The sequence below is a fragment of the Centruroides sculpturatus genome, unplaced genomic scaffold (genome assembly GCF_000671375.1).
Source record: "Centruroides sculpturatus isolate CEXI.00-Female unplaced genomic scaffold, Cexi_2.0 scaffold463, whole genome shotgun sequence".
Classification (NCBI taxonomy): Eukaryota; Metazoa; Arthropoda; class Arachnida; order Scorpiones; family Buthidae; genus Centruroides; species Centruroides sculpturatus.
In genome coordinates, this window is record NW_019384841.1 from 119,196 (window position 1) to 129,499 (window position 10,304).

Here is a 10,304-nt window from a genome sequence, read left to right on the forward strand (position 1 = left end):
TAATTAGAAATGGGGAGAGAAATGTGTACTGGTTCAGAGAGAAAAGTAATATATACATAGGCCCTATACATCTTTTTTAAATTAAGAATTTAATTTTCAATATTCAATTGTCATCGATTAGACTAGTTTTATCAAAATATATCAGCAACTAGTCTGAATTTCTTAAGAGATTAGCATCTGTAATTATTAAAATGTGAATACAATGGTTTATTTCTAAGTCGTTCCTCTAAGTAGGCAGATGTGTGTCTAATTTTGGAAATGTTAATAATAGTTTAATATCGTAATTAGTATCTTAAAATGATTTTTTTTTTAATTTTAATACTATAATGCTCACTCATTATACTCTATCGAGTATAATGAGTGAGCATTATAGATCATATACATGCAACAATTTGGGGTGTGAAAGGTATGACACTGAGTCTGAATCGGTCACAAATGTATGATCTTTATGAAATTTGTATATTTAAATAAATATAAAGGATATTACATATATATAATAATTTATTATCTCATAAGTAGGGTAAATGTAATTATGAGAAAGTGCAAAGTTCACGAAACTCGTAATGAGAGATTGCTCTATATTAATTATGATAATTAACTAAATTACAAAAAAAAAAAAGAAAANTACCGCAAATGTTTTACACCAGTGACACACGTGACAAGGTCATTTTAAAATGTGATAATTATCAGATTTATTTCATTTTTTCGAAATAAAATTATTAGCTATAATTTTATTTTTATAGTTTTGTTTTTGTTTTTTTTCTCACATTTACATTGTTAAATGAGGCTGATATTATTTATCATATTGTTTTCTGTAATTATAGAAAGTGACATTTGAATGACATCTTAGGACAGGTCCGGTTTATAGAGATCGCTTCCGTGATAAAGTAGTGTATGAGTCGTGTAATGACACAAATTCAGGAATTTCGATCTTTCTTCAAATATTTTCAAGTGGGTCAAACAACGAAAAATGTCCATTTTGATATAAAAGTAAACTTTTCTTTATAAATTCCATAAGTTGTAAGCCCGAATTTTTTAAAATATATTCGCCTATTAGACACAATTATATAGAAGACAAATTAAAATAATAAGAATGTAAATTTAAAGTTTATTTTTTTTGCTCTTAATTCTAGATTTTGCTGAGTAATTTCTACTATTTAAGAATGTTCTTAACCGAAATATTCCCAAATGACTCAATTCTGGTTGCATTTTACTTCGATGAGATTCTCCAAAATTTATTTTATTTTATTTTTTTGTCTTTGTATTGGGAAATTTTCTACATAAATAAAGGAATCTGGGTGGCCCAAAAATTAGTTAACCGCGCTTTATATATACTTAATTATAAAATGTTAGATTCAGTTAAGATAAAAGTGTCTTAGGCTAATAATTACTTTCACCTTGGGGTGGGAAAAAAACACTATAAAATCACGAACAACTCGTAATTTAAACTATAATATATGTCTATATTGAAGGTAAAAGTAAATATATATATAAATGAAGAACAATATTTTATATTAAATTATAAATAATTTCTTAACGTTTAGTGAATCAAAATTTTTAAATAAAGCTTTTATTTAAATGATCGTTTCGTTGATTGATGAAAACTTTCGTTAAATTATAACGTAATGGTTGGAGGCGAATCTGAATCATTAACATCATTAGAAACTGTAGAAAAATTCTATTTTCTTGGAATTTTTTCGGGTTTACTTTACAATTGTTCTCATTTCTAAGAGGAAAAAAAAACAATTGAGATTTCCCTCCAAATAAAAAAAGAAAAGGTGTTAAAAGTTAGCTTTTTAAAGACTATATTATTAACCATAATTAAATAAAATTATTCTGAAAACAAAAAAAAAAGAGGGGGGCAACGAGCTGAGGTTAAAGTTCAAGCCGGACATTTATAAAATGTAAGACACGCGACACACCCTTCAAACAAATATCCAATTTTCTAGCATTTATCCAAACAATAGACGAACGTTAAAAATTAGAATTAAATTCAAATTTGAAGTATTATGAACGAAAATGATCTACCCACTATCTATTTTGCATTCGATAGCACTTTTTGATATACTAGAACAATATAAAAAACGTTGAGGGTAAACCGACAAACGTACAGTACAGTACCCCCCCCCTTTTTAAAATAATATATTAAGGTTAATATTTAATAGAATCGATTATTAAAGAACGTTAATATTACTAAGAAGTGTGATTTACACCACGTGGATTTTAAGACAAGGACACGCGAGAGATGTAACAGATAATATTTATAAATATCGAACAATGGATTAATGGAAAGCAACATATTGTTCTTTAATTTGTTTTAGCAGACATCACTGAATCGTCTGTAACCATACTTGGCTTAGATTTTCATCTAGACAATAAGTGTCAAGAGTTTATTGTTCATGAGATAGGTATTCTACACGTCGTATTTGCTCCTTACCACGTCCATACTTTTATCATTTATCGCTTCGTTAGCTTTCTTATTAAATATATCTTACGTTATAGAACGTGACGTTTAAAGATGTTATTAAGAATGTAAAAATCGAGCGTGAGAATATTGTCTATTCATTTACTATAGATTATTATTTAGGATAATCGAAATTTTATTGTGCTCGTCTTCTTTTACTTTTATCTAAATTAACGATAATGTAATCAAGATAGAATATATTAATTTATAATTCTTATTAGAAATACCTTTAAATAAATAATCCGTATTTGTTTTCAACACTAATTAATTGATTGATTGATTGAATTTTACAACAGAAGGAGAGCACGTTTGATGTGTTTGTAACTTGCAAACATTATCTCGATTCGTATAAAGTAAATGATTACGCCGACGACTATTTCCTTAAATATTGACTCCTACGTTAATTTTAAGCTATTTTCTACCCACCAAAATACTTAAAAGGTAAAAAAAAAACGTTACTCGGTAATTTTGGATACCGAAACTAACCAATTTCCCCAAAACGTTCTGCTCTCCATCTGTTTATAATAAATGTAGGACTTTTTTAAATGCGATTAACATTATTTTAAAATATGAATAAACTAAAATAGGCCAAGAATTTTCTTTGCATGTTTAACTATTTACATAGATTAAATATTCTTGAATAGTAGAGAGCATTCTTTTTAAAATAGAAATCTCATTATTTCTGTAAAATTTTGTGTTAAAATTTATTGTTTTAATCAATTAAAATTATTATTTCGGACATCTTTAAACTGGTAATTTATTAAGTTTTTTAAAGTAAAAAGCTTCAACAGAATTTTAAATCGCCAAAAGGGATGCTGAAGAATACTCAATACGGATAAGTGATGCGGAGTTTGCTTTAAGTTTGCAAAATGAAAAAGAAAAAAGTTGGATGAATCAGACGGAAATATCGCTCCACTTTTGATATTCACGGCCAGGCGGTTTATTATTTATTATTCGTTCCGAGTCGGCGGAAGTCCGGGTGTTACGCCCGTGTGAAGAACAGAATAAGTTTCGCAATCTTTCGACCACCATAAAATGATATACGACTGTGAATAAGGTGGACAATGCTAGACAAGGACGGTCGAGGTTCAAGGGCATACCGACTTCCTCTATACAATTTGAGAATACGGTCCCCGCATATGGGGGAGGGGAATAAAAAGAACCATTAAGGTCGGAAGTTTGTGGCCGGAAAATTGGAAAGTATCTTAAATTTCTGTTCGTGATATTCCAATCAATGGTTGTAGATTATGAAGAGCGATTTGTATAATCACGATGTTTTCGACCCCCTTTCGACGTCATCGTCCTAGTTCCGGTTACTGTCCCTTCCCCGGGGGACCAATTAGTGATTGGTGGAGGCGTGGTAGACTCCACCTCGTTCTATCATTTAAAGTCACCACTTTCGTTTCTCGTTTCTATACTTTCAATTTGACTGCCTCTTGGTAAGTTAGCAGGAACCTATTCTCTGATATTTCTGAATCTTATCTCCCTTTACTGCTTTATATGTATGCATGTTACATTGTTTTTCCTGTTTTCTACTTGGTGAAGAGATTTAATACACTCTTCTTTCTATAGAATTTCTGTAAATTCGCACTTAAAAAAATACTATTTTTATTGAATAATTTTATATTTATTTAACATTTAAATTATTGATTTATAAGAGTAAATTTATATCTAGAATTTATAAAATTCTATTAAGCAGTAGGCTCTATTTTGACATTAGAAATAGCTTTTAAAATTAAAAATATATAAGAAAAAAAAAACATTTAATATTATTAACTTTATTATAGAATTTCTTACATATTTCCTTATTTTCATCAACAGAACATTTGAGAAGATGTAAAGGAAAGATTCCTCTGCATCTCGATACTTTTCCTTTATCAATGAAGGTTATCTTTCCTGCTCTATTAAGTATTATAGTATGGTTAAGAGTCTTCTAAATCTGCTTATATTCCTTAAACTAATAAGTGGTCAAGTACCTAAACTCTATAGATAAATCGATAAACCAAAGTTCGAACCAGTTTCTAACTTTATTTTCGTCACTCCGTAAAGGGGTGTAAATTAACCATTTAATCGATAGTATTGTACGCTATATTAAGAAGAATTTCAGATGGAAGATTAAGCGTGATTATTAATCTTTTAGCTTCAAAAATAACACCAGGAATAATCGTTAAGTAAAAAAATATATAGGAGAAAGTCGGAATATGCGCTTACTAGAGATAAATTGGACTGATATTATGAGTCGAGTAGTTGATGTTGGTTGTTGACTTGTGGATTAAACTTTAACAATCAAATCTTCTTTCGAGATAAGAGTCTAATTTTGTCCACTTTACGAAGTGACGAGGTGTGGCATTGTTATATTGTTTATCTTAAAACTCGATTCGGTATCGAAATTTATCAGTCTTGATCTAGCTTTCGAGCTCAATCAGGCATTTTTCTCTGCACAGAAATATGTTTTATCACTTTTTAGATTAGGATCGTATAGACTTCTACATCTATTTATTTAATTAAAAAAACATAGATCCATTCTAGTCTTGGTAAATGTATCCTTTGACCAGAGATCTTTCAACATACTGTATTTAAATTTTCAACAATTTTTTATTATTTTTTACAGATAAAAAATGAAGAATCTTCTATTTATAAGTGTTTTATTACTTTTTGGTAAGTTTAAAATTTAATAGTAAATTTGATTTATATTTTTAAATACTTGTTTTTTTTTGACGCAACAACACTCCTTGATCTCGATAATTATTCGAGCTTTTAAGTAATAATTATCATATAAATTAGGTTATCGAAAAATTAATGATGTTTATATTTTCAGCTAATTTTGTTCGATGTAACATCGAAGATAAAAAAGAAGAAATTAAGAAAGAAAGCGAATCAATTAAAAATTCTACGGATGAAGTGAAAGATGCGGAAAAATCTACAGATGAAAAACCTAGCGTAAATAAGAAAATTATTATGAAAAATTAATTTTTTATATTCTCTTTACTTAAAAAAAATTTATATATAATTTTTCTTTATAGGAAACGTACCATATTCCTTCGTACGCTCTTCCAGATTCGGGTCCTTATCCTAATCCTCCTCCTCCTCCACCCCCGCCTGTCTATCCCGATACACCCGTCTACAGTTCTTTGTATCCTGTGAAAACACAGGATAAACCTCCAGAAAATTATGTAGATTACGAATATGATAACGTTTTCAGTTTGACCCACAACATACCAGGAATACCTGGAAAAGATTATCCTGTCTTTTCTTCCATTCCTCTGACAAATTTTCACTGTCAAGAAACGGGATATCCAGGATTTTATGCCGATGTCGATAGCGGCTGTCAAGTAAGATATACTTTTTTTTTAATATATATATATATATATTCTACATCGTGTTTTCTAGAAAGATTTCACATCAACTGAGAATGGGTTAGAAATTAACCCATTAATTCAGGTTATAGTTGACGTGAAACCTGCAAACGTTATTATAACTTTTCTGTGTTTGTAACACTATTCGTGTGGTCAAATTTTTATTTATTAAATTGCGAACGGCCTTCAGAATAATTTCAAGAAGGAAAAAAAAAACAATCAACTAGATCTGTTTATAAATGCATTTTAACAAAATTCTGCTTAAGGATATTCGTGACGATACTAACGCTCGACCTTGTCTAGTGTTTATGAAATTTACACAAAGAAACTTCACTAATTAAAATAAAAAGGGGAAATATATAAAGGCGTATCTACGCCAACAACCTCATTTTGTATTACAATTAGCTTTCACTCCAGAATGAATCGTAAATTAGCTCTGGTCCCTCTTGATCTTTCAATTGGATACGCGGCTTTACCTTACGAATCTTTAGTGTCGTGATAATAATTACGGTACAAAAAACATTATCTCCATAATAACTTTTATAAACTAGGTTAACACTTAAATGTCCCACCCAAAAATATAGATTTGACAAATTAGACAGCCGTGATAATTTTGAACCCTTCGCTCTGTGTAAAACGAAAGACAATTGTATCTGCCATGAGAATATAAAGATGTGGTGTAATGCCTCGACGGGAGTGACAAACGCACGAACAATAGACTTATTACAGTTGCGAGACAGAACAGCGCATAAACTTGAATAAAGCGGTCATGGTCTAGAAAATTAAGTCACGTTGACGATCGTAACACGGGATAGAAAGTTTTCTTGTCTTCTCTTTCTTGTCAAAAAGAAAACAGTTCGCAACACCTCGCTTTCATCACCAATTTCTCACCATTTCATATATAATTGCGTGGGGACAGATGATATTTTCGATAGTGTTTTTACTTGTTAAAAAATATTTTTCTTTTATACTAAATTAATATAACGTAAATCTTTACAGGTTTGGCATTACTGTCAACCAGACGGACGTCACGATGCATTTTTATGTCCCAACGGTACAATTTTCGATCAGAAAAATCGAGTGTGTAATTGGTGGTACAACGTCAACTGTAAAGATTCTCATTACTGGTACGCGATCAATCACGATTTGTATAGGGTAACAAAGAAGCGCCATAATTTAGAACCAGATTATTATCCCGATCATCAATATCTCGGTTCAAAAATCATCGAAACCAAGGCGAAACCACCATCGGAAGAAATCCTTTCTGTAGAAAAAACGAAACTTCATCCAGCCGTTATCGTAAAGATTCCCAAGAAGAAACAAATCTTGAAGAAGATTCAAATAACCGCTTCACAGGATAAACCAATTATTGATCCTTCTCCCAAAAAATCAACAATTTAAAGGACAATAAATAAGGAAATACGGAAACGAATTATATAAAAAAAAAAGGAAAGAAATGAATTTTTTGTATCCAGCAATAATTTTATCTCATCTTAATATATTTTATATAACTGGAAGCAAAAAATTCATATCTTATCCAAGCTTCCATGTATTTAATAACAGCCATTTATATAGGCACATATATATATATATATAATTAATTAATATATCTATTTGTAATAATTCAATGCTTTGTATTAATAAATGCCGAAGAAGATTCAAGAGATATAGCATTATAAATAAAGAAATATATTAACATTCATTCTTGTCGTATCGTTCTTGGAATGTTTACATCACACACGCAATATTGTTAGACAATAACTGTTATAAATATTTTTCGAGTATTACTGCCGATTATTGAGACGACTAACAATAACAAATAAAGATTAATCGATGCTCATATTGTTCCAGTGTTTATCTCTCTACACATGGAACAATTGAATGATAATTAGGTCATATATAGTACGTTATTTAAGTCAAAGTACTCATTAGTCGGGTCATCTGACAATTTGACGATTCTAAATTAAACAGATTATTTCGAATCGTTGTCGTTTTAAATAGTTAATTGTTACAATAGATAATAAATCAGTAATAAAATACTAGTTTAAAATTTTCACTTATATAGATGCATAAAAATACAATAGAATGACTTATAGTTCATTTACACACTTCTGTATATTGTTTTTATTAATATTTATTTAAATTATTTAATTTTATAAAAGATAATTCAATATTATTATTGAAAAGTTTCAAATGTTTATTGTGTTAATTTTTATATCATACAATAAATTTGGCTTAGTTCCATACAGTATAAACATCATAATTTATCATTCATTTTTTTTTTTGTTTTATAAATCATATGTCTAATTTTAATTGTAATAGAAGAAATAAACAAACAATTATTTATTGTGACACTGTCACAATGCCAGGCTGCAATTTATAACCATATTTTTTTTATTTACTTAATTTTAAATATACTCTTTCTACCTTAAATTAGTACTGTAGTGTCTTGCCCCTGTACATCAAAAATTGCAGTCCAACATGTGCAAATAAATTCAAAATCAATGTTATTACATAACCATTAATAATCAAAATTATGATTAACAATATTTATTTTAATATATATATATATATATACCAATAATTCAAATTATGTTATGATGATTATAGTTTTAACTTTTTATTCAAACACATGTTAAGATCAACTTTTTTTTCTGAACTATTTTTCTTCCATCATAATACTGTATTTTTATCAGGAAAGACCAGACCAATAAAGTGTTGATACTTTCTTCCATATCAAGATTAAATAATTTATTTTTTGAATTTTTATCCAGTTTATTCTTAAAATAGTCATGCTTTGAGGAAGGAAGAATGTTTTGCATTGATTATCTAGCGAAATTTAAAGAGCAAAGTCAGAACAATAGCTAATTAAATGAGCAGATTAATAAGAAAAAGAACAAACCAAATCCTACTTCTAACAGATTAAAGTGAAAAAATTAGATTCATAATAATCCTGCAATAACTTGATTTCTATAATTACTTCTCCCATCTTGCGTGATCAACAATGCCATATTAGGTATGAGAGTTTTTAAAAAAATATATTTTAAATTTCAATATTATATTGAAGTATGAAATTAATAAGAATTTTTATATTTTGATTAACTATATAACTGGATAAAAATATCATTTATCTTTTATTCTGTGAAATCAATTTAGTATGGTAAGGTCAGAATGTGACTCTTTATCTGAATTTTATCATTTTAAATCTTCCTGATATTTAAAATAATTGTTTTTTTTATGAAATTTATGTGAAAAATAATTTTATCCATTTTACATTTAATAACACTTTCAATTTAGATTCATTAGTTATGTGCAAATTATGTTTCTAATGAAAAATGATCTGATACTCTTATCGCTAAGTCGATGTTTTAGGCTCTGGCTCTACTTTTATAATCTATAATTTACTCATAACGGCATACAATGTAGGCTTACTCACAAAGAATATTGATATGATAATCAATACTTTTATCGATAACATTAACGGTTATGTCTGATGATCCGACAGATCAGGCAGTTAAGAACGTTACCATACCGCCATGGAGGGCTTGGACTCGAATCTGCGCAAGCAACTCCCACTCCCCAGGCATTTTTTGAGGTGACTTTTCCCCGATATGTCGAGACCCCATCCCTCACAGATACAATTAAAAGGTCTTTTTAGTATCCACATGGTAAAAAAAGCAAAAAAAATCATATTTACGTAATAATTTGAAATTTAAATGGAATCACATATTCTGTACTATAGAAACAATTTCAAAATATTGCATATTGATCAAGAACAATTTTCATTAATATAATGAATGAGGAAATAACTATTACAAAAAAAGTAACTAAAAATAGTGTGTATAACTGAATTTAAAAAACAACTTTCAGTAAAATTCAAGAAGAGTAAAGGATTAAATCAAATTCTCGTGCATTTCTCTAGGAATTATTGAAACTACAAAAATATTTATGAATCTCCCTGAATGATTAATCACAATTATTGAAGTAAATGGAAGTGCATAAATTTTTCATTCATCATTCATCAATATATTAGATTACCAAAGCAAAAATAACAGCTCTCCACGAGTGTTTGTTAACTGTTTCAATTTAATTAAAACAAAGTTTTAATGTAAATTTATATTACTATTATAAGTATTATAATTATTCAATGTTTAACTTATTCTTATACAGTATTTATAATATAAGAATAATTGAAAAGGCAATTATTATGATTTATATAGTTTTCCTTATTTAAAGATGCTACAGTATCACAGTATTTCCAGTATGTACTGTACAAGTTGCTACTGTTAATTGTTATGCAAGTAAAACATTTAATCATTTAGCCTCAATAAGCATTATAAACAGAGAATGCAGAATTTCAATCAGTAATTTTATAAAAGCATAAGGGAACTGTAGAAAATATGATGATAAATAATATCAAATAACAACAATTGCTATTGAATGACAAATAATAAATGATATAACTTATTTTAAAATGTTTCTTT

At 28.4% G+C, this 10,304-nt stretch overlaps 1 protein-coding gene across 1 annotated transcript; it reads left to right on the top strand.

The window, feature by feature from the left end:
- The first annotated feature begins 3,768 nt into the window (after positions 1 to 3,768).
- LOC111630311 lies at positions 3,769 to 7,616 on the top strand. Its single transcript, XM_023374395.1, has 5 exons — positions 3,769 to 3,903; positions 5,076 to 5,122; positions 5,283 to 5,404; positions 5,488 to 5,796; positions 6,820 to 7,616. Exons 2-5 carry the CDS (start codon positions 5,083 to 5,085, stop codon positions 7,219 to 7,221), a joined length of 873 nt encoding a protein of 290 aa, XP_023230163.1. The 5' UTR covers positions 3,769 to 3,903; positions 5,076 to 5,082; the 3' UTR covers positions 7,222 to 7,616.
- The last annotated feature ends 2,688 nt before the right edge of the window (positions 7,617 to 10,304 follow it).